General features: G+C 41.6%; 1 protein-coding gene across 8 annotated transcripts in view; it reads right to left on the bottom strand.

Annotated features, from left to right (window-relative positions):
• Nucleotides 1–25,836, bottom strand: part of EHBP1 (EH domain binding protein 1) — a 229,358-nt gene continuing 203,522 nt past the window's right edge. For all 8 annotated transcript variants that reach the window (XM_076334976.1, XM_076334977.1, XM_076334979.1 and 5 more), the window contains 4 exons: nucleotides 8,239–8,338; nucleotides 7,005–7,078; nucleotides 418–532; nucleotides 1–241 (listed from right to left, as the gene is read on the bottom strand). In XM_076334976.1, the coding sequence (XP_076191091.1) occupies nucleotides 151–241; nucleotides 418–532; nucleotides 7,005–7,078; nucleotides 8,239–8,338 (380 nt within the window). In that variant the 3' untranslated portion in view covers nucleotides 1–150. The remainder of the gene's footprint in view (nucleotides 242–417; nucleotides 533–7,004; nucleotides 7,079–8,238; nucleotides 8,339–25,836) is intronic.

The raw sequence follows: 25,836 nt of genomic DNA, 5'->3' as shown, positions 1-25,836 counted from the left end.
CCCGGCGCAGCCTAGATCTGGCCTAAGAAAATGGAAAAAAGTTTAATTTTTTTTTTCAAAACATTTTTTTTTTTTCCCCCCCAGTCTCGGCATTTTAAAAACGTAAGAAAGAGCCGCGCTGCGATTTCGCCACCGCTGCAGGAAGGCCGCTCACTGGAGGACGCATTTCTCTTCCTTCTTGGCCATCTTGCCTTTGTTTTGCTCGAGGGTCCTCTCCAAATGCTCGTCCTCTTCCTCGGCCCTGCGGAAAGAGGCGGCGGGAGGCGCGGTGAGGGACTCCGCGGGATGCGCGCCTGCCCCGCTCGCCTCCGCGCCGAGCTCCCCCCGGCCGCGGCCACGGCGCCCGCGGACTTGGCCCAAACTTTCCGTGGGGGCCGTGGCGACTCGGCAGGGACCCCCCCCCTTCGCCCGACTCACTGCTTCTCCTGGGCGTCCAGGTCCCTGACCAGCGCGTCCCGTTTGTTAACGAGAATAACGAGTTCGTCCAGCAAAAGCTGCTCTCGCCTCTTCTGCGCCTCGGTCTTCTGCCAGTCTGCGAGAGAAAAACAAAACAAAAACAGCGCTGAGAGGCCGCGGCCGCCACCGCCGGGGCGCAGCCAGCCGCGCCGGGAGCCGGGGCCGCTGCGGCGGGGAGCCCGGCTCGGCCCCGGCCCCGTCCCCGGCCCATCCCGGCCCCGTCCCGCGGAGCGCTGCCGCTCTCCCCGGCGGGAGCTACCGCGGAGACAAGCGCAGCCCGCCGGCCTTTTCCCTTCCTGCCCACCTGGCTTGGGGGGAGCTCAGCAACGACTTTGGGGTCGGTTTGGTTTTTTTTTTTGGTTTGGGGTTTTTTTTCCACGACTGTGTTTCCTGGACGGGCACCGACATTTATCCAGTTTTTCCCTCACAGGAGGAAAGCCCGTTTCCCTGCAACCCGGCTCTTCTTTGCTAATTCCTCGCTTGCTCTTAGCAGCTGGAGGAATCTCACACTGAGCACCATATGCTTCGCAGTAACTTTAAAAGCAGGTATCAGTTAATTAGCATCTTCCCCTTTGAAGTAAAAATACACTTGCTACATAATATCGCAGGGCCCCTTCACCCCCAGCGCTGGCAGGCAGCGGAGGACGGGGCCGCCTCGCTTTTCCCAAAGCGATTTTTCCCGGAGCCCCCGGCCCGGCCCGGCCCGGCCCGGCCCGGCCCCGCACGCCGCAGCCCCCCGGGGCCGCCCCGCAGCCTCCGGCTCTCCAGCCAGACCGTAAGGGCTTGTCGCTGTCAGTCAAGCCCCAGCCTTCCCCGCCTCCCTCATTAAGAAGGTAAACAATGAAAAGCAGGAGCAGTAGATGATGAGGGAGATAGCAGGACAAACGAGGAGCGGGAGGAAAAGAGGACGCCGGCTCCAAAAAAAAAAAAAAAAAAAAACCCGCCGGGAGAAGCCATCGCCACCGGCCCGGCGGCGCCCTCCTCCTCCTCCTCTTCTTCCTCCTCCCCGGCCGCGCTTCCCGAAGGCGAAGGGGAGAGAGGGTGCAGTCCTTTGGGCTTTCTCCCCGCGCTCTCTATTGCCCTGGGCGATCATGTTAAAACTCACATGGCTGGTGCTTATTCAGATAACCCGAACAATGCTCACCACCGGTTACCATGTGAATCTTCACAAGCCCCGCAAGAATGCGGTGGTTCAAATCCCCCTGACCCCCCTCCAAAGCCAAATTTATTCAAGACAGCAAACTGCTCAGAAGCTTTATGAAAGCAAGTGGTGCTAGAGGGAATTCAGCCTTGTATTTACAAATTAAAAATTAGATGCATCATCATGCAATAAAGGTTGGAAAAGCAGCAGAAAGGCAGGAATGTGTAACCACTTTTATCGCGCCCTCGCCTTCTGCCTGGGCACACGGGCCCACGAGCGAGTTGCGGGTCCACACGCACGCAGGGAAAACCCACGCTGACACGTCTGTGCAGACACGCTTGGGAGAGGCGAACACGTACGGCGGCGCCTCGCAATCGGGGAGGGATTCGGTGCAGCGGCACCAGAGCCCTTCCCGGAGCATCGGCCTGGCAGGGCACTGCCGAAACTTCCCAGGAGTTTTTCTTTCTCCCTTCCTCCTTTTTTCTTTCCCCTTTTCTCTTTCTTTTTCAAGTGTGTTGCTTCCCCCTCACCGTTGTTAAGGAAATAATTTTCCAGGTATACACAGATTAGAACTGAAGCTACCAGCCAAAATTACTGGTAATCTGCGACAAAGCTGCTTTAATTTAGGTAGCAGCCTTTTAGGTGCTAATTTTCAACGCGGTCTCTCGATTTCCACCGCTGCTTGCCCTTTTGCTCCTTTTGGGGAAGGCTCCTTCAGTTCGACCCGTTTAAAACACACCGCTCTGCACCTCTGCAAGTCAGAGCGTCCCAAAACCGGAGGGTTTTGCCCACGTAAATAAAGCCCCTGCATGCGCAATGCAATCTCAACGTGACAAAACCGTCTTGCGAAGGGCAACAGCGGTGAGCCGGGCAGAAAAGGAGGAGAGAGACACGGCAGAGAATTTCACGGGTGTTTGCTCCCCCCAGACATGGCCCCCAACTTTCGGGTTAACTTTCCCCCTGCTTCTGCTGATAGTTGTGCTGAGACTCGGGCTCCCCGGCACATCTGGGCATGTGAAGCTCTAGAAGAAAAGGGACCCGAAAAACCCCGTCTCTACCTGGACTCGATTTAATTATCTTGCAATTTTGACGGGTTTCACTGAGTTGAAAAGCTCTTATTTTTAAAGCCTTTTTCTTTTTTTTTTAAATTTGCTTCACCCCCTACTTCTCTAGTTTCAGCAGCAATTTTAGCTTTCGAAACAGCAAAACATCAGTCAAAATATTTCGGTACAGGTTTTGCTCAGTCCTTCACTACTATTTTTCCTCCGTTAAGTCCCTTTCTAAGAGCTATGGGTTTTGTTGCCCCATCTTGTAGCCTTGTGGGGTAAATAACGTCACATTACGACTTCATGGAACAAAACTGGGTTTTTTTTGTTTGTTTGTTTGTTTCTGTATTTGCTTATTGTTAGTGTTTGAAATACACCACGGGAAAACTTGCTGGCAGGAATATTCTCTTGCGTTTTTACTTTGTTTCCTAGAAAAGGAGTCTGACTTCCCCCCCCCCCCCCCCAAAATAAACACAGTCAAGTAGCAATTGGTTAAAAGAGGAACCGGCATAAAGTATTTAAATAACATTTTATATGTGATTACATCGCAATTTTGTTTTATCCAACAAAATACTGCCGGGCAGCAGTTTCGGGAAGCATCCCTATGTTTAAAAAAGCAACTGTGTTCAAGTTTGATTCCTACCTGTTGTGCCTTTTAAGCCAGGATTACCTATAACACCTGTCACATATAGTTACCCAGGCTGACTGCAGCTCTGGGAAGCTACAATATGGGCTGTGATTAATTTGAAGATTTCAGAGTAATACTGTTATAAAAGCTACACTCCGGACAAAAATAGGATTAAGCTCTGAGGCTGTATATGAGCTAAAAGTGTTGAAAGCTAAAGCCCCCGTGCCACCGCTCACGACGGGCAGTTTAAAATGACAGAGTTTGCTAAATTCACATTAAAGTAGAAATGTTTTCAATTATTCATCTTCATTGACTTCATATTGTCTTTTTTTTTCCCCCCACTGCTTAAACTGATAATTACTTTGAGTAAACAGGCGGCCAGTTCCCATAGAAATGCTTTAATAGAAATGGTCGAAAGTTCTCGTAGTAAAACCTTCAACCTCGCCACTATAATAAATAAGCCCGGCACTTTGATGAAAATTAACACTATTTTTGTAAAGAGCACATTGGGGGATTGCAGTCAGGTCTTATCTTTAGTTCCAGTCAACTAGCAATCCTGAAAGAGTTTGCATCATCATCAGAGCAGGCCATTTGATAGGATTCTGCTGCTGAACCTAATCAATCTATGGAATACTGTGGCTGCGCGGTGTAACAAAGCTAAAATAGATTTACAAATGGGGTTTTAGAGGATAAGCTCCTCCACAGGATTACATATTGATTTTAAATATAAAAAGCTTATCATATAAACCATAACTACAAAAATAGTGAACCTATGCATAAATCCTTTTAGAAGAGCACCCACTTCAAACTATAAGCCAAGAATAAATCAAGATGTACAAAATCCGAAAGAAGATCCATTTCTTGGGCAGAAAATGAACACACCACCCCAAGGTGTGCAAAAATGAACTTATCTTTTCTAAGGAGGCATTAAATCTCCAATGAAAAAAAAGAAAGGGACGTGAGGAAAGGTAGCTGGAAGTAAGGCATCCCGCCACTCGGCCGCGGACATGGTAAAAAATCAGGCTCTGAAATGCAGCACCTTGTTTACACGAGCCGGCCAGCTCCCAAACAGACAGCCAAAATGCCTTCCCATGTGCGCAGGTTAAAACAAACCCAGTAACCTGTATTTTCTTTGGCCTATTAGGCAAGGATTTCAGGCCTTTTTCGGTCGGAGCAGTCTCAGCAGTGGAAAGAGAGGAACACTTCCTAGCTGGAAGAAGGCAGCGCGTTAACTCTCTCTTTCTTATCTCTACAGCTAAACGGGGGGGGTGGGGGGGGGGGAAGTATGCCTTTTTTTACCACCCTCGGTCATTCAAGTGTTCCGCGTGAAGTGCCGTAACACTCCAAAAGGCTATTCAGCTGCGTATGCCTCCATTTTAGCGGTTGGCTAAGAGGACACTGTCTCCACATCATTGAACATTGTAACGGTCAGCACCTCCAGACGCCAGCGCTGCCCACACGCTGCCTGTGCAGGCAGGGCAGGCCGGCCGCCAATAAACCGCCTTTATCTGCGATCAGCAGGCTGCTACCTTTTGCAAGGCGCTCTCTTCCCCCCCCCCCCCCCCCCCCCCCGTCATCAACTAGCGAAGTAAATTGGTTGATAGATTTTTAAACAGCACAGTCACGCGTGGAAGAGTTAGAGCAATTCACCAAAACAGCAATTATCACCTTTCAAAGACTTTTCTTTTTTTTTTTTCAAGTTCCAGTTTGGGTTGATGCGTTCTGCCTTTCTTTTAGGCAAACAAACTGGTCACGTCCTGTTATATATATTTTTTTTTTTCCTGCTTATATATTTCAGGTTAGGAATTGGTGCTGGTAAAAGTGAGATCTGTCTTTTCAACTCTTTCGTGGAGCCCAAGCGCTCGTTAGCAATCGGCTAAATGGCCTCGGAGCAGACAGCACCGGGCTGTTCGGGCAGCCCATGCTTCTTTGGGGAAATCATATTATAAATGGTGTGGTTTTACCAGTGCTTCCCAAAAAGTGCATCTTTCCACCCCAGCGTATGTCAGATGCAGAAAGCAATACAGTGCTGATGCACACATCGAGAGGCAAAGTGTCACAAACGTGTATTTTGTCATTTCACAGGCATTTTCTTGGGAGAGTTTCTCCTTTAATATGTTTTTTAGGTAAAAGCAGACAGCTACTAAAACTTCTAGCAGACTAATAATCTTATTGAGGGTTAAAATGCTAAATGTGGACTTTCTTGTATAAATAAAAAACAAAACCAAAATTCTCCAGCACTTATGTTTTCTCCCTAAACACCTGTTTACCATATCACCAGTAGCACACACACAAAAAAAAAAAAAGAAAAAAAGAAAAAAAAAAAGAGGACCTTCCTGGGTTTTGGCATCTCTCTCTGAACTTACAAAAAAGAAATTAAAAAAGGACAGATTTTTGTTCAAGTCAACGTGTGAATGGCATAGGCTGCTAGACATTCAAAGGCTGCTGCTAGGACATTCCAAGACAGTAAAACATATAAGAGGCAATTAAGCATTGAAATTTCGGATTTAAATCCAGTATCTCTTAACTCCTGCCTGGTTTTAGAGTATTTTGTTTTAAATATTTCATTAGTATGATTCCCAATTAAACTGGCTTGTCTCTGCAGAAAGCAATGTATATATTTATGACTCAAGTTTATCCAAGAATATAGTGAATATAGTCTTATGCAAAAAATATAACCACAGATGGAAAGCTACCTGAAACCTGCTGCTTTTTTCTGACAAACTTATGCTCCCGGTGAAGTCTCCAAACTAATTAGAATTGATTTATTATGGATCAGGTACCTTATCAGGTGAAGAAAGAAATTACCATGGACAGTCAAAGGGTTGAGAGGTCAATACAGAATAGCAAAATCAATTTGCATTGATTAGACAAAAGGTCCATTTTACAGAGCCCAAAGGATTAACTTTTAAGCAAACATCTTTGAACTATAAGACAGCATTTGTGACTGAGAGGTATAAGCAGTGCAGCATTAGAAAACACTTAAGATATTTAAATAAGAAAATAATGCAAGCAATGGTTTAAGCTATCTGGATGTTTATTTTTTATTATGAATCATCCCCAGGATTATTGTACAATTCACTTGAAAGCCCTACGGAAAGGATGCAATTGTTTCATTTATCCCGCGTGTCAATCTTCCCATGAGTTTTCATTCAGGTAAGGTGACTAAACTCAGGAGAGTTGCAGAGAAGGGAGGAAATCTGTGCAAAGGATCGCACTAATCCTGGTGTTGGTTGCGATGAAATATTTACTTGGCAAATGTAGTGTTTTACCACCAAACCTGATGAGACTTTTTTTCCCAGTGAAATACCATTGTAAACCAGATCTGAAAGACTAAAAGGAAGGACGCTCCCTTCTGTGGGTCACCCCTTCCATTTTCTGCAGCACCCGAAGCAGCGCAATGCCACAGGAAAGCCAGGAGAGCATTACTGCAGCAAAAAATAATAATCCCCAGACAAATATTCTTTACTTCCTCATCACTTTGTTTTCAAAGTTTATTCCAAGGAGCCCATATTTCTCTGCCCCTTATCTTGGACTTCCCCCTCCCCCTGAATAAAACTTAAGAATGGGATCGTGGACCCAGCGTATTTGCTGTGTGCTACCACTTGAAATGATGTAAATACCTGCATTAATTCTTAACTGGGCTTCAGAAAAGCCTCCGTGTTTGTACTTTCAGGTAGCCACCTTCGGCAGCAAGCATTTTCCTTCCCTTGGTACCCAGCATTGCTCTTACCTTCAATAGCAAGCATTGCTCTTAGCTCCCGGTTCAGCAGTTCGTAGCGCCTTTCTAGGTCATGTTCTTTTTCCCTAGGCAAGTTACAAAAGTTCATCAATATGTTAATTACTAAATCATTAAACACTTAAAAGAACCTTTAACTTACATTGATTTTAGGACTCGTAACCGACTTTTCTCTTCAACTTTAAGCTACTCCAAACAAATGATACACAAACTTAAAACCTTGCTCAGGTGGCATATTCAGTAACAGGGCCTTTTCATTTTCTATAATGTCGGCTTTAATTCAGTCAGTTTAACTCTATTGTGCTACAGGACGTAATTATTTCATATTTATCCTTGGAGCAGCTGTTGTGGAATGTCCTAAGTATAAAACATTCCCCCGGATCTAATGAACAAATTCCAGCATCAGCCTATTCACCAAGACAATATGACACTGGAAGTATTATCCTATATACATTCTGACCTAATGAATAATGAAAATTAGACACGGGATTAGAAAGCTTAATATTTTGAAGGTAGAATCTTCTGTCAAGTTCAGACACGGTAGGAAATTTGTGAGCACAGGCTCTTCCCAGGGAAGTATGCAGGCATCTACACTAGGTGGCATTACTGAAAGAAATATAATCAAAACGAAAGAAGCTGGAAAAGAAGCGCCAAGGGCAGAACGCCTCTAAAAACGAGCAGCGTCTTCTCCCTTCCTCGCCGGTGCTAGTGAAAAAAGTTTATTTGTCCTTACTTTGCAGTATTGGTAGTATCATTGCACTGTGACTGATTCACTAATATCCTTTCAGCAGTCCAGTGCTGCTGAACTAGTGATAGGATTGAGGATTTCTACGAAGCAGGTAGCGACTCAAATTTTGCTCTCTCTTCGAATAGTCTTCACCTGTCACATCTGAGGCACAATCCAAATCTATTTGCGCATTTCTAAAATGTAATTTTATTCTACTGTTGGGCCTTTGAAAATGTAACTGTGCTTAATATTTCTTTAATTTTTTTTTTTTTTCCACAGCTCTGGCTAATCTTGTGTCATTGCACGCTTCTCATTTTCAAGTCTGAAATATGAGAAAAACAAGTTACTCGATGTGTTCCACAAATCATCCATGCTACTCACTTTTGAGGGAACATTTTTGAAGACTAATGGGAATAAACTAAAAAAGTTTTGCATCTATCTGCTGGGCAAATATTCCAGTAATTCATCTTTTTGTAAATACATGTATCCATCCATACTTACAGAAGAGAAAGCTGGTTCATTCGTCTTATTAAGGCATTCTTCTTATTAACCAGCATGAACCATTCCTGCATCATAGCTTCTTCTTCTTCTGTGTTTCTTCCTGCAATTGAAAGAATTTCATTACTTACCTGGCATTTTACAAATTGAGCTACATATTTCATTTCGGGTTTTGGAGTATCGGTCTCCGATATCATTGAGCATTACAAGGCATATGGTAAATGGTAAAAATATCATATGACTGCAAGTCCTGCCACCCAATCCTGCTTGCTCCATGACTAAATCTTTGAAAGCAGCCACTCTTCAGCATGTATTTTAGTGTTCTTTATCATGCTGATACCCTGACCTAAATAAACACCTTTTAAAAAGTACTGTATCTTTTAAATTCTCCCGAAATAACTATATTGTTGTGATGTTCCCAATGAAAAAAACCTTGCTGCTAAAAGATGTCTGGTCATCACAATCTTCCAAACACAAAAACAATCCTTGTGGGCAAGAGCCACTCCACCCATACAAACCCAGCACAGTCAGGATGACGTGGTAGGGATCAAAGTAGCTGCAGAGCAGATGGTAATCCTGAACCCTTGGCCGAGGCGCAGGCACCTGCTCAGCTTCTCTGTGCTTATGGCTACTCTTCCAGACGATGAGCTGGAAGGAGCTGCTCCTCTCTTCACCCGCAATCAAAGGGAGCCCAAATACAAATAATTCTGGGGTCCAGGTGCCTAAGGGTCCCCATGTGTGTATGCATGGACTAGCATTCCTTTCCCCAGCCCACATCCATCATTGCCTTCCAGCCAGGATCAGGACCCTCCATAGCCTACCCGCAGGCAGTACTACACTCTACCAGACTCTATAAGACTCTACGTTACCATCTCTGCACCATCAGGCCATGTGGGGAAAAGGCAGACAAGCACCCAGAAGGCTCCTGACTGTCTTTTCCACGTAGCAGGGTCGCCTAGCCAAATTTCACTCTCTCTGAACTCATGGACTAGGAGAAACCTCATCAAATTCCTTTGTGGAGACTGCACCTCTGTAGTGACCTGCCATTCTCATCTCTCAAGTTGAGCTGAGGAGCAAAGACTATATGGTCCTCATTGAATTATGAAACTCACACATTTCTTATGGTTAAAATTAATCTGGGAAGAAACCTGGAATAGTGGCAAAGGAGCATGAGCTGGGTCTTCTGAGTACTTCTCTCAGCTTCGACACTGCTTCACCGGGAGACTGTGGGCAGATCTCTGAGTTTAAGCGCCTTGTGTGTAATATGGGGATAATACCCATACCGATCTTGCAAGGGCGCTAAAAGTTAATTCTTGGATGTTTGTAAAGGGTTTTGAAATCTCTGATGCAAGGTGCTGTACACTTGGGGAAGCTATCTTATTAACTTAAACCATAGGATCCCTAGTTGCAGAGAAGCAATTTCCAGCATCAGAAGCTGGAAAGACACCAGAAAAAATATTGTTTTGCTCTAAAAGAAAGCTTTCAATTTCTGGATGGGAGTGTTTGAAATGCTTGCACGTACGTGCCTGCCACGTGCATGTTCACACCCCAATGCCACGGTAGTGTGCAAGCCCAGATCTGCATGGAGAACCACCTCCTCACCCAGCTATGACCCTGCTGCGTGCAAGGGAAGGTCAGCAGCCTTCTCCAAACTTTGATTTGCCCTGCTGTGGCCTGTGGGCTTGGTGCATCCACACAAGGGAAGGTAAAGGAGATGAACAAGGAAGTGGGTCAGCTCGGGGTGGAGCTGGTGGACCCACACAGTAAGAAAAAGTTACGCCATTTGGTGTGCTCTTCTTTCTGATGTGAAACAAGCCCCCGTATCCATTTATCAACCTGGGAAGCTCCTGGTTGATGAAACTGTTCCTTGGAAGGGTGCTTTTAGGGTACACAATTTGCTAGCGGCAAGAAGGGAAGGGCAGAGCATCCTAAAGTGGGGATAGCCCTGCAGCCTTTTTCCAAGCAGAAGAAGCAGGGTCCAGCTCCTGGACAATGGAGCAATGAACGAAGAAATTTGTCACGTAGAAATGCTCTCCCCCAAGACCTTCAACTTCTGGTTTTGTGCAGAAAATATTACACCACAGCATTTACAATAATATTCAGCAGTTCAGCACTCCCCCAAAGAGGATTAAAACTTATAAGTACACTTTGCTGTTAAGTTACAGATCAAAGGTGTTGCTGTATTGGTCCCTCTAACAAGGTCTGCTTTTAGAAGTAGATGATAATCAATATTAGCAACCTTTCATTGAAATGCACCAAGTAGCTGAAATTTATTTGGGGGAGAGGGAAAGAAAAAGAGGATACATTGCCTTTTTTATCCTTGCAAAATGACCAGTCTATTCTGTGACGCATGAGATTGCCACACTGCCAGTGAAAAAAAGTTCTCACAACCAGACATACATGGCCATAGTAACACTTTAATCAATTTATGACACTAAATTTTTTGGGTTTGGGGTGGTCTGGGATCTCTGGCTAAAAGATGCCATTATAAATGAAAGCTTTTGCTGTATTTAATTTTGCATGCCTTGAAAAAGAAATGAGAGACAGAAATGTTTCAAAGGAGTTTGACTCAACAGTGGACCTGAACTTGAATTTCATGCCATGCAATCTCAGGGCAAGAACATAAACTTCTCTCTATTAATGCATTCCTCCTAAATAAAGTTAGTTGCAACACATAACAAGAAAAGATCTAGGTAAAGCTTGGAGCTGTCGAGTCAGATCTGAACAGGTGCCCATTTTGATATTTCCACGCTGACACTGAAGCACACGTGATATCCATAGAATACGCTGGTTTAAAAGTGAGTTAACAAAGTCTTGATTGTTTTTACAGAATTTTTAATCTGTTTTTGTATTCGCTTTGGACCCATGTGATGCCCTGACACCGGTCATGTGATATCGGCTGCGATAGGCACAAATCCCCGGGCAGCAACAAAAGAAGAAAGAGTAAAAAAGAAAAAGCTGAGAAAAAGCTTGCAATTTGGAAAAAGGCCAATTGTACCCTGGCGAAGGCCTTTTTGATCAGTGAAATGACACATGTGTGCAATATTAATAGCAGTCGATGCTGATATTTTATTTGTTGACCATCAGCTTTTAAATTCTTGCGCATGGAGCTGAAACAGATTCTTCCCAGGCAAGCAAAATAAAGATGAATTGCCGTATATAAAAAATTTAAATAACTCTTTTCAGCCAATACAATGCCATTAGCACATTACTTAATTTGTTCTTTTTCCTTGGTGGAAGGATGCACGTGAAACACTTTCAACAAAGAAAAACTGAGTGTTGTTACTGCAGCGATATTGCAAACTAAACTCACATTTACAATTTCTAAATAAAAAATTTTAAAAAAGCCTTTCTTAAACACAGTTTCACTCTGTAAAACCCTGCTGCTGCTGGGGTTGTTTTTGTTTTCACTTTCCAAGTGTAAAACAAGGATTTAATTGACTTCCTGCAAATGCTTGAAAATTAAAATTGGGAAAATATCTATGTTGTTCTTGGGGAAAAAAAAATACTGTATAGGTTATTTAAATGAAGCGAAAAACATGTTTGAGAACAAATCGATCCCACACATGCAAACCTCTTATCTGAGCCAGTACAAGATGATGAAAATCTATAAATAGTCCACAGATCTTAAACTTAAATTTTTTTCCATAATACATGCATTACACTATTGTTTTCGATAAAAACAACAACAACAACAACAAAACCCTTTTAAAGCTAGTAAGTTGGACCATTACAAATTAATCCTGACTTTAATAACTGGTTAAAGACCCCTTCAGCTTTATAAGTAACAAAAAATATTAAAGCCTGTGATCACAGCGAGCTTTTCTCATTTCTCCTCTAACCATTTGTTATTTAATCCAATACTAGTAATCCAATTTGTCCATCAGACTTTTAAAGGGCAGAATGCAACTTCCCCAGCTTAGACACTTTTCAAAGTACAATATATTTTTCAAATGAATGCTGGATGTTTCATTTTTTCCCCAACTGTTCCTAGCTCTAATGTATGAGGAAAAAAAGAACAAGATGAACATTGTTCGTACTGATTAAGTAAGAGCTCATTAAAGAGCTGTCAGTGCCGTACTTTGAATATGCATGAAGCATATAATCAGATCTAGTACCGTCACTAGAGGAGAATACGGTAAGTACAAAGGATTGATTTAATTACTTAGAGTGGGCTGTGGTGGTAAAGCAGTCTTGTTAGCGCAAAAAGAAAAGGAGGTTGTATTCTGGCACGGTTAGGGGAAAAAGGCAGTTTTAGCTTCTGCCACAATACCTAATCTCAGGATAAAGCACTTTACATTGTAGCTTAAAATGAAGACTGTCAGTTTTCTAAAAAGACCAGAATTCATCTTATCTTGTTTAACCTCACCTGGTTAACTATCTAGCAGAACATATTTATTCTCTTTAACACATAATTATGCTTATACCTTTTTATCCTATAGCTCAATAATGACTTCTCAAAACAGCCTTCAAATAAGAGCGCGTAGTGCTGCAAACATCATATGCGTGCAAAATGCTCGGTAAGAGATTTGAAAAATGCAGAACCAGAAACTAAGACGAAACAGTAAGTACACGCGCCTTTAATATAAAAGACAACACAGCTTTTAATGTTGGACTTTATTATTAGATAGGTTCTGAGGAGGATTCTGGCAAGGTTTCTCTAATTTATTTTCTTTTTCCCCTCTTCCTCTCTACTTTCTTTTTTTTTTTTTAATTTTCTTTTTTTTTTTTTAAATCAATACATTCTTGTTTTATTCTTCCTCTAGGAATCCAGGGGAATTCTCTCACAGCAACTCTCAGTGCCATTTTCTAATTTCATTGTCTGGCTTGAGTGGTGAAGGATGCACGCTCTATTCTTCTCTTCACTTGACATCTACCAGAACCCTCCTCAATGATTAGGAACGAGCCAACTCCAAGCCTGGAATAGCACAAGACACTAAATTCTGCCCTCAGATACAAGAAACTCCTACTGACTTCTGAGTTATGATTCTGCACTGTGATAACTCCTGCACAGGATTCAGTCAAGGCTGCAGCATAAAGTTTGGTGATTTTGTCCCTTACTGGGACAAATTTTAATGATAACCAAAATAATGATAGCCAGAATTTTAATGATAGCAAAAAACCACCCAAACCCCACCCCAAACCCCTTTCTTTTCTCCTGTGGTTCATCACACATATTCAAATATAATTTTCTTGACTGTTATTCAAAACCAGCTTGAGCCAATTTTCAGCTACAATGCTCAAGAATTACAAGCATGTTTATATGTTACCATTTTTGAGAACAATAAAAACGACTAGCTTATTTTAACATTGTACAGCTTCCAGGCAGTCTTTAAAAAATACCTTTTCCTTCACATTCTTCAGGATTTGTAAATGGATTTTCGTTTACACTGTAAGCTAATTATTTGTTAAATATTTAAATAAGAAGCATCTTGACAAATATCTCTTCTGAATCAATTTGAAAACCAATTTCTATTTTTTTTTTCCTTTCCTGCTAAAAATACTTCCAAACACACCCCTTATGCTCAGCCAGCTATCAGTATGAATATGTGCCATTAGACCCATTAGTTTAAGCCGTTTGGGCAGCTAGTCATTAGATAAACCCAATATGGATTAACATAGTAAAACTGTACATTGCTAAGAAAACAGAGAATAAAGTGCTACGAAATACTGTGAATACCACTTAAAAGGAAGAAAAAGCAGCAACATGCAGGGACAAGATCAGTTTACAGTGTAAATGGATGAACACAGTAACTCCTCTACACTTTATACCGTCGTAAATCTGTCAAGATAAGCCAACAGATTAATATTTTTTTAAAAATCCTTAAATGTAAATGTATTTAGCTGTTGTGCAAAAATGAATTACAACCTGTGGAAGATAAATAATAAAGGCTTTCTATCAGCATCCCAAACCAGCCCATTCAATCTGGCAAGAAATAACAGGTTTACAGAAATCACTTTGTATGCCATCTTAAGCAGTAATTGTTTTTAAATTTTATTTGCACTGTGTATAGTGTGTGTGCCATGGTGTCATGGTTAAACACAGAAAACTCACCATGTCTCCCTATTTACCTCAACAGAACTACATGAAAAACAACCTGCTTAAGACAGAGCCCATTCTTCACCCATTTGCTGATGTTTACACACAGTTTTAAAATAGAATAGAAGAAGCTTTCTTCACTCAACATACTTGGGTGAAGAGGCCAGCAAGGAGAATGCCAGTGCATGTGAACTAGAGCGGAGCAAATAACGACAAAAACTGGCCAACTTCGCTCTGCTCCTCTTTCTGGGCTATTTGTTAGTTGACAGAAGCTAGATGACCACCGAGAGCCGTCCAAACACTAGCAAATTCCACAAATTTAATGGGAAGGTCTTTTGAAAATGTACGCCACTGCTTTTATTTGCCTGCTGAATAAAAAAGTTGCATTCACCCAATCATGGGGACAGGTTTTTATGAGTTTCTGTATTAGGAGTGAGCGGACAGATTGGCTTGTTTACCTGAAGGAGAACATGAATGGCAAATAAAGAATAGTTCTAGGATGTGTCTCATCTTGTCTCGTAAGAACCTGGGGAAATTCACTGAAATTGAAGGCGGTGTGTTTAAAACCGATAAAAAGAACGATCTTTCCTCAAAGCCTCATCATTTACCAGTAGAACTCGTCGCCATGAGGCAATGTTGAAACTAAGAGCTCAGCAAGAATTAAAACCAGGTTGAATGTTGAATATGGAAAGGCAAAGCTGTAGTGATAAATATACAAACAAACAAACAAACAAACACAGGAGGTAAGAATTGGATCCTCCTGTTTTAGGACATGCGCTAACCTTTGATTTTTAGAGGTTAAATGAAATGTTCCCTGGGGCCAGGTTAGCCTGTAACCAGCTCCTGCGGAGTTTCTTGCCCTTGCCTGGGTTCAACGCATACCTGTCTCTCTACGGGACAGGGTTCTGGACCAGACCGTGGGGCTGATCCACTGTGGCAATTACAGCTTTACGGAAAGGAAACACGGGAAGGGACGAGAAACAACGCTGGGTGTTTTAGCTGACCAACTTCACATTGCTAACAAAGGCTGATGGAAGGTCTCGAACCCTTTGAAGTCAACGGTGGACTTCCCACTGATTTTAATAGTCTTCTCATCTTGCTCACTGTGAACAGCTTATACACAGATGAGCTCTTGTTTTTAATGTGAGTTACTGAATTTAACAAATACTTAAGCAGAAAAGCCTATATTCACAAGAGATGTTCTTCATAAAGGAGGGTTACTCCAGACCTACCGCAAAATGTGTCTGACCCAACTGAAAGCTATGGCAAAGATTTTTAAACGACTAGCAATCCACAGTTTTTCACTGAGTGAAACTGAGGCATCCCAGAAGAGACCTGTTTTCTGAAAAATCACCCTCCTCTGCTCTCAGAGGACAACCTTTGGTGTAAAAGCTCAGAATTTTGGTTAAAATAATTCTTCAAAGTTTAAGTGTCAAAACGGACCCTGCAGTAGGTGCTCCACAGCATGAATAGATGGGCTGCTCTATCTTGAGCTTCATGCCTCCCATTTCAGATTACCATGCCCAGCTTTCTTCCAGAATACTTCTTCCTTTCACTGAACGAGGACCTCCTCAGTTATTAAAAATCACTGAAAATGAACAAGAATAGCCACCAAGAGATAAACAGGATGGGACCATTGTTTAGATGACACTGCAGAAAGCTAGGGAGCAGATGAAGCCCTAGCACAACTTTCTGAGTCTGAACTGGACGGGAAAATGCCTAAGGAACATTAGAAAGGCAAATTCATGGCCACTAACTTGCTGCCTGAGAGCAGCTGAGAAGGAGACATTGATGTCCACACAATGGAGTCTCATAAAGGCAGGTAACGACTGCCAAGAATCTGCCAGGCAGAGTTACATTGCAGTGCATTGTCTGACTCTATTTCAGCCCCCAAAAGTACTGTAACCCTAACGAAATGGAGCTGCAGCCAAGGGAATGCCTTTATCACAAGCCCACATCAAATTAGCTTAATATCAAGCAGGAAACTTGTAATTTCTTTGGTTTCTGAAGCATAATAAATCAGAGAGGCTATTTAAAATTTTGAGAGCTGTGTAAACAGAAGGTCAGGGTTCTGACCACATCTCAGCGCATGCGAGGATTTATTGTACCTGGAGTGGACTGACCCACAGGAAGACAAATGTTTGTGGCCTGCAGTCTTGGCAACCTGAAATTATCACAGGACCAAAACAAAAGACGAATTGCCTGAAAGACTGCTGATTTTCTCTACATGACAAGTCAACACAGTGGCGACCAGAAAATAATAGAAAATCAACAGAAACAGAATGCTTGGGCTTAATAAAGACTACAAATATATTTTAAATGTGGGACCATCAATCCAGACCAAGAAAACACATGGTTTGTGGCCCAAAATTCAGACAAGAAGAGGTGAGATTCAACTGAAACATCTGGAGAGACTCCTGTAAGAAAGCGATGCTTTGTGCCTTGAGGACAGTGCCTGCAGGGATCCTAGCACTGAGCAGAGCCAACGCTTGCCCTTTATCACCCTCTGCTATTCTTTGTACCCAAATTTTCTCATGTAGCACAACTTCAGAAGCAGCACAGGCTTGGGAAAAGTATACATCAGACCTTTGCTTGCAGCACAGGAAACACGCACCATTAACTGATACACTTGAACCTTTGAAGCTATGGAAAAAAACAGTAGTTCACACTTGGAAATCCACCAAGAAGGGGATGATGGTCTGGCAAACGAACTATTTCGCTTGCAGGTTGACAAGTAGAGTTGGATGCTTTGTTATGAGTGACAGTAATTCCTCTATGGCTCATAACTATTCCATAGACCAGTTGCCTGTTTACTTGGCAAGTGATGGCTGGGTAAGATTCTGAAGTTAGAGGCCAGTTAACCTTAAAGTCGTTGGATTGTGCTCTACTAGGCAGCATATTATCCCATTTTTACCAAATGTTGCCTTACTTCCTTCAGAACATATTCTCCTAGAGCTGGGAAGGGGCGATGGTCAGTATAAAATTACTTCTTTAAGGGACAGGGCTGAATTTAACCCAAGCAACTGCCTGAAGTGAGATGATGGCTGGCATTGAATGTGACCTTGTACTGGTGTTAATGAAGACGCCTACTCTTACTGGGAGCTGGTAGGTTTGTAGTTCTGGGATCCAAAGCTTCCCAGGGCTAACTGGGCAAGTTCAGCTAGGTTGAGGTGTCCTGGGGCCCCACAGTTTCCAGTTTTGATAGAAAAGGTGTAAACAGGAGAAAACCAAGAAAAAATAACAGGGCTTTCTGCAGACTACAGTGGCATTGTGGGCCGGGAGTCCTGGGGTGACCAAAGTGCCTTTCTCCTCGCCTTCTCTTTACAGGCAGGCACTGACTGTAAAGAAAGCTAACTTCCAGGCATAAAGCCAAGGACTATACCTACCACATGAAAGGGCATTTATATTGCAATACCACAAAGAAAGATGGAAATCAGTTAAAAGAAGCAAGTGTCTGTTGGGTCTTGCAAGACTTTTGGAAGGCTCGCAAGTCTATTCATAGCACCTAGGGCTCTCCCAGAGTAGCCTCCTGCTACGCGGGCAGCGCTGCGCTTGGGCTCTCTTCTTCAAGCTGGCTTCACTTTGTTGACAGGTTCTTTTAAGGCAATGATGAGGCTACAAGCCAGGGGAGCGCATGGAGAGGAGGCTGACTTACCATTCAGCCCTTCCAGCCAATGGCAATTCTGTGTTACTTTGAGAAAAAAAAAAATATGGTCATTGTTGCTGCTGAGCTGCTTTAATGATTTGATGAACTCGGCCTGGGAAGGCTGAACATGGACACTGCCCACGTCTGGTCTTGGAAAGGTCTCATCCTGGGAACTTCTGCCTACCAATGCACAGATCTAAGACTGAAGAGATGTGGTGAGTTAGAGAGTCAGAATTGTGAACTCCAGGGTTTGGCATGGTGTGTTCGTTCTGTGGGAGCTCCTCAGCTGTAGAAATGCTGGGTATTTGGAAAAGTATGGCCAGATGGTTTTCCTTTATCAAAAGCGAGTCAAGATTGCTTCACGGGAACTGCCAATGGGAGAAGATGGAGACTGGAGAGGAAAGAGTTTGCCAGTAAGAGACCATGGAGGCAACATGACAGAAGGGAAACTGGAGAAAGATTGACAAGCCTCAAGAACTCAAGAAGTTCTCAATCACTCATAAAATGCATGATTCTGGCAACTACAAAACCAATACTTGTGCAGAAATTTGTGTATGAAAGATCTGGACCCTGAAGACTCACATCAGAGAAACAGCTTACTGGCATGCCAGTTTATTTGCATTAACAAATTTTAATGAATGGCTTTGCACTGCATGGATTCAGTACTAGCAGGCATTTCTACAGAGCTCTGCAGGCTTCAGTGGGATTCAGGTCAGTCAAGTCACACTTGGATGCAACGTAGAAGCACAGTTACCATATTGTAAACAAGACCTTGATCGTAATGTCGTTGCACTTCTTTCACCCAGGGTATTGGTAGTTGCCAAAACTCCCATTACCATAAACCTGGCAGCAAGTTAACATTCCTGAACACTGGAGAGAAAGGATCTTATCAAATGCTTTATAATATTGCTTTGCTTCAAAAAAAGCAGTAACTACCAATGAGCAGTTTTGTGAACTGTTACCATGTTACAATAAAAATCACTAACTCTTGTGCTCATGTCAAAAACCTTTTTTACTGTCCAACAGAAATTGCTATTAGTAATATCCTTCTAGCCTTCTAATCGTTAGGTATTTCCAATAGGGAATGCTCACAAACTAGCACCAGCAAAAAAACAAACCAGTGCCACACATGTATCATTCACATATTCAGAATTTTTTGAAACGCTTTCACTCACTTTTTATGCTAAATGTAAAAAGGTAAATGGTAAAGATGTTGTTTTCAGCGATACTTTAAAATTTTCTACCTTGTCAGAACTGCTGTTGTTATACCGTCCTTTCTCTTGCTGTGCTTCGGCATGTGCATAGTTGCCTTTCACAATATGGTTGGACAACTCTCTACCATCTCGCAGTTTGGCAAGTTTTCAGTTCACCTGAGATTAATCATGCTGAGCTAAGCGAAACAACAGTGTAGGGAAGCAAGGCTGGCAAACTGCTATAAAACTTACAGTGTTACTAATTCATTGTTTCTGATTTAGGTAAGATATGAAAATACGAAAAAAACATAATGATTTCTTTCTCCTTACGTGTATGCACCGATATTTTTCATACTGTCTGCTTGCTAGCTTGAAGACGGTAACAAAAACAATTTGTAAATGGAATTCATCTCTCAAGCAAAACTGAACATTCATCATTTTCCTCCACTAGCCCTGACACTGGTGAATATAAATCTGCATTTACTTTTGAGAATTCCAAGGAGAATTGCGAATTCAATTGTTTTTAAAAGACAAAACTTGGCTTAGGGAGTAGAATGCCTCCTCCTAGTTTACTCCTCCCTTCCCCAGTGCAAATTTGTGTTACAGACTGGACGACTCCAGTAAGAAGCATTCAAGACGGTATAATACAGACTGGTAAATACAGCTCGATAATCAGGTTTGTGAAGGTGCAGAGCATATAAGGGATTTATTTTTGATAGTGAATCTAGACACACATACATCATCAAGCTCCCATTGAGAAGCAGACCACTCCAAGTGATTAATACAGCTCAAGGGAGCAGAAAAGAGATCAATGACAAAAATCACCTGGTAAAAAAAAGTAAAAGGTGTTGCATTAAAAGGGTTTTTACTTTGCATGTGAAACAATACCGAGAAACCTGTATTTTAGCACTTGTACTCAACAAGCACTCCAAAGTATGCTGGGATGAGAACAGAAACCCATCCTTTCTAATAATCTTGTGACAAAAGCTAAAAGACATCATCCTATTAACTAGTGATCTCAACTGCTAATGCAGAGTACTTCCTGGTGCCTTTTATGTAGAATGCCGCTATTAAAAAACCACTAAACATTCACTGTGAACAACACAGAATCATTCATCTTTTATCAGCATCTCTTGTTAGAGGAGTATGAGAGGGGCTGAAGGTGTCATTGATATTATAGAGTGGAAATTAATCAGAAATTTTTCTCATATTTTCCTCATCACACTCATTTACTTTTGTACAAATTTCCCCCTGCTAAAAAGTTCATACCCAGCCCCCTGTTGTACGCTTTTAAGTTGAGAATATTCAACGAGTGCGTCAACTGAAAGGCACCAGGTCCTAACACAAAAAGCATTCGAAATTCTCATTTAGTTGTCTTTATTTTGCTAGCGCCATGTGGTCCTTGAAGATGTAGAAAACACGGGAAGCCGAGTAAAGATCAGAGCAAGCTCATTAGCATTCTGACAAAATTGGAGTGGTGGAGATGTATAGTTTGCCTAGTTTGTCGTTTTGAAAGCTACCGGTGGTAAGCTTTCTATTTCATTGTGCTTTTGTCTTTTTTGGGGGTTTTCAACGCAGCAGGGTGGTTGTTAGCCTAGGTTTTCACAGTGCATTGTGGGAACCTTGCCTGCACATTCAGCCTATATAGTATCATTCGAGTTCAAGTCAAAAAGTTTTTTTTTTTTCTATTTATTTCATAATCACCTATGCTAATGCATAACTGTCGTCTGGCTGTCAAAACCCATCCTGCCTGACACCCAGTTTATAAAGTTAAAAAAAAAAAAAGGAACAAAAAAACCCTAAATAAAATACACTCTGAGCTGCATTTAAAAATAAAACCTTTTAAACATGTTGCTAGTTTTCTTCAAAAGACAAGATAAGAAGAAATTAATTTAAATTCCACTGTTTACAATAAACTAGAAATGAATTTGAGACAGATCCAGTTGATTAGAATTCAAAAGAGACTCTTTCACCATGTAAGATCCCCAATTCTATTTCAGAGCCTCTTGAAGGAAAGATGGGTTTATGCTCCAGAATTATGTAAATAATGAATTACCTCTTAGAAGACCTAAAGAAATTATTACTCCGGTCATTTGATTTTTTTTAAATTTTTTTTAAACATAAGGCTCACTTTGAAGGGCTAAAAGGGCTACATTAATGCTGCTTTTCGACATGAACGTTTCCAAGTTGCAATGAAATGGATAAAGGTCTTTCTGGATGAATTTATCTGCTAAATCCTTGTGGTTGCCCTCCTATCTTGGATGATGACCCAAAAGAATGTCAACAGCTCATTTCCCAGAGAGCTGGAAAGAGTCACTACACAAGCCATAATCTGCACATTCTCAAAGAACCGTTTCAAACATTACATTTCACAAGCTGTTTAAAGAGATTTTTTTTTTTCTCTCATCTCCACTATCCTACCAGTACTTTGGACATCAGTGCTTCGGAAATGAGGGCTTTAACAAAGTTGAAACGTGACTTTTTACGTATTGTGTTGGTGGGTCGTGCATATGTGCACACGTGTACACGCATCATGCAACACGTGAGCGCTCACGGATTCCCATGTGCTTCAAATTTATGTCGCAAAATTCTAGCTGCACTATGGCAGGGACAAGTAAATGCTAAGAATCCAAATACATTAAGTCACTCCTAATTTACTCATTGGATTTTTTTAATATAACATGTGTCAGGATGCCAAAATCGCAGGTATCCCTTTAGTAGGAAAGGATAAAACCTGGCTTGAAAGGAGTTACAATGGTCTAGATTCAGATACAGTAAATTTTACAATGGAGTGGGGATTAAAGATTTATTTACTCAGTAAGGGGGAAAGGATAAACAAATATTAAGAGAAAGAGCTGCTTTATACAAAGCCTTCAAAATTCTTTCTTTTTGTCATATGCTTGGATAGCATCATGATGTTTGTCAAAACAGCCTTAGAGCTGCAGCCAGCCTCTGCTGATCAAGAAAAGCAAACGGTCAGGCCAAAGAAGGAACACTGGTCTTTAAAAACAAAAAAAAGTACAAGCAGGTAAATGCCTGAAGACAGAAAGCTCTGAGATACCCCCATAGCCGCGTGGGTTGACAGATCTAAATTTTTCCATCATATTTAAAATCTAGTTCCATTCTATGCTCATGTGAAATACATGAAATTTCATCACAGGAGACGTTGCAATGTTTAAGCTATACATGGAGAACTATACTCCCTCCCCAACTAAAAACAACACCCCAGACCTGAGAATTAAATAGCTGGCGTTATTTTAAGCTTAACAAAAGGCAGAATTTTGCCAGCTCTGACGTGGCACCTTTATTTCAGATCTGCTTTTAATCATTCAGTTCCTTTTCACTCAGGTTCCAACTCCCAGCAGAGGCAAATAACCTGAATACTGTTATCCACCCGACAGTAAAGGCGACCGAATTATTTTCTATACTTTGCAATGTGCTTATAGCTGCAAAATTATTTATCTCCTTCACTGCGTTCTACTACGAAAGTTTCCTCCAGAAGAATCGCCGGGACCAGCCATATCAAATTAGAGGGCAGTCAGGAGTGTCTAAGTCCAGCTTTAAAACAAATATCATAACAATTACTTAGCCATATGGAAAATAGGGTATGTCTTTCCTGAAAGCTTTTATATATTTTCTATCTCAAATTTCAACTTCATTAGAAACTATTTCTGACTAGCAAGCTGCAAGATTGCTAAATATCTAACTGTTAACTCACCATGAAGAAAGAGACTCTTTTGAATGGCAGAACTTTTCCAAGATGCAAATGAACAATAATCTAATTTCGCGAGTAAATTAACTGAAGGATTCATTTTAATATGTTTCAAAGTCTCCGAAATTAAGTGGCAGTTGCAACCTATGCAATACACACACATATGTGCGCCCACGCTCATGTACACATGCTAACACAGCACCCGCGCTACACCCAACTCCCATCTTCAGAAGAACTCACATTGTACTTATGTTTAGGTTCCTATGACTTAAAGGCCAGATGTTTCACAAATGACCAACAATTGGAGGTTAGAATAAATTAATGACTGATTTCTGAGCTTTGATGGAATTAAGCATACTTCTTTTCTCAATGTGCCATGTGAATGTTCGTCCGTTAAACTTTTTTTTTTTTTTTTTTTTTTTTGACAAGTGAGGCCACCCGGCAGAAAACAACTGATGCAAAACCCAGGAGTAATCCCTCTGTTTAGTTCAACACTGTGGTTAGCCTTAACACTGCCTCTATTATCCAATGGATTTAGAGAAACTTTCATTTATTTGTTGGCCTCAGTCTTCCAACTTTGTTGCCTTCTTTAAAGGACCCAAGACCCATTCCTATGTAAATACATTTGCATAGGTCCACAATGAAACTTTCTGGGACTCGGATTAAACTTGCAGAACTAGATAGCTGCGCTGCGCATATTTGTGATCTTCACTTTCACAAATATATACGAGTAAATGAAGCTGATGTCAACTCTCGCTACAAGAACGCCTGGAGTTTAAAAGAAACGCTCCATTGCAAACTACGTACCAAAGCTCCAAACTCTGAAACAACTGGCAGACACAGCACCCAAATATGAATTTACAATATATATAATAAGCAAAAAGTCCCTTTCATTTAGGAGCTGTTAAGATCAGCACTTTATTTGCTGCAAAATGTCATCACCTCTCGTAACCTGTTCCTGTTGCGGCAGGACAACAGGATCTCTGTTGTAAAAGTGGTGATTCATAGCTACTTGGTTTTTCACTTGTTTTTTTTCTTGCTGCCTCTGTTTATAAAGAGTACCTAGGGTATAATGTATTATTATATACTGTACACAATACAGCCTTCTTGCAGCCAATTCAAATATTCAAATATAATCCCTGTTTCAGCACCGGGATTAATCCCTGCAATTAAATCACCCCTCAAAAAATGCAGGTGGACACTCAGTGCAATTTCACCATTCCCACATACAAAATGCCAATACCTTAAAGGTTTATGTTCTGTAGGAGAGCCACGATGGACCTAAAGCATATACTAAGGACTGGTTTTGTAATTTCACTGGCACTGAGGACTGTGGGCCAGGAATTGCAACTGAATATATTCTTTTGGTATGCATTTAAGGAGATAACACCTTCTTCCAGGGGCTCAACGAACATAGATATCTAATTCCTTGTTTTGCAGTACAGTCTGTTTTAATCTCGTTTAAAAAGCTTTGTATACATAACTTAAAAAAAAATAATATTATAGCATTATTCAAGTCCACTACTACAATGATTAAAAAAATGAAGCCAAATATATCAAACTTAATCGCATACAAAAATACACTAGCCACTAGAAAATGACTTGCATAACTGGAAGCATGTTAATGAAGACACTGGCACAAATCATAAACCAATTCTGATTTACACTTTATTTTCCTTACTCCTGACTATAGGGTGAGTCTCTGCTGCCCCATGTAAATACCATATACAAACCCAATTTCTCGTTGGACTAAGCACATCAATACAAAAGCAAATGAACTACCAAAGTGCCCTAATTAACAATTTTGCAAGTGAATGCAGACATCAGTGCCACACTGCAGCCATTAAAGACTATTCCTTGCCATATCTGTTTCTGTTAACATTTCAATAGACCAATTAAATGACCTTTCCCCCCCTCAAACTCAATTAAGCTGTTTGAACATCAATTGATAACTTACCATGTATTTATGCAAAATGTGCAAGCAAGAGATTCATTTTTTCAATCCTAATGATGTTTTGAAGAAGAGAAAACTATCTTAACTATCCTGTCCTGGTATTCCATGGAGAGGAGGCCAGGGATGGGATTGACTCCCAGGGGAGCCTGGTGGGCACGTTGGCATTGTGGCAGGCGGTTTGGAGAAAGCAGCTGTGAGGCAGATATTCTTCTTCCATGCCATTTGGTCCCTACCAGGCAGCTGCCTTGGGAGGTCAAAAGAAAGCGGAGACAGCCATCTCTTTCAGCTTGTTGGAGTATCACATCGCTGGGTCACAGCCAGCACACTGGTAGGTGGCACAGGGTCACATCAGCCAACTTGTAGATATCCAGAATTGTTTCTTTTTTCTCCCCCCCCCCCCCTTTTTTTTTTTTGTCTCGAGTTTTTACATCTTGTTCTACAGTGAAAAAGCAAAGGGGTGCCCCAACGCATACACCTTTCTGAGCATTGCATGGTAGGCATGACATTTGACTTCAGCCTGCCCCATGTTAAAAGAGGTGATTTGCTGACATTTGCATTTTCCCAAGGGGCTTGCTACACCATGAATCTGTTTGTCACAAACTCAGGGGACTTGAGTGGAAGGAGTAAAGGCAACACTGAATTCTTTGCTCGTGTTAAAGGCTAGATAAGGGTCAGTGTCTCCTCTTTAAGAGCTGGCCTTTGCTTCTCAGTACAGGTAAACAGTTCCCCCGCAGAGTGTGTAGATAGGGACTGAAAGCATGGGGATTTATTTAAAATAAGACCACCTCAATCTAGGACACAGACATTTTGATGCTGCTGCTGCAACTAATTTAGGTGAGAAATATAAATTTGTTGGCTTCAAGAATAGAAAGGATGATGACAAATCTTCCAGGAAAAATAAGAAATGAGTATTTGTTTAGGTCATTCAGAGGAAAGCTTTCTAAGTACCTATGCCCTCTCAGTAGACTTTTTCAGATCAAAAAAAAGCTCTAATTTTAAACTAAGAAGAAATCAAGCAGAAAACACAGAAGTGGAGGGGAGGAAGGTGTAAATTGT

Source organism: Aptenodytes patagonicus, chromosome 3 (assembly GCF_965638725.1).
Source record: "Aptenodytes patagonicus chromosome 3, bAptPat1.pri.cur, whole genome shotgun sequence".
Classification (NCBI taxonomy): Eukaryota; Metazoa; Chordata; class Aves; order Sphenisciformes; family Spheniscidae; genus Aptenodytes; species Aptenodytes patagonicus.
The sequence above is the reverse complement of the archived record's forward strand: the minus strand, read 5'-3'. Positions and strand labels throughout refer to the sequence as shown.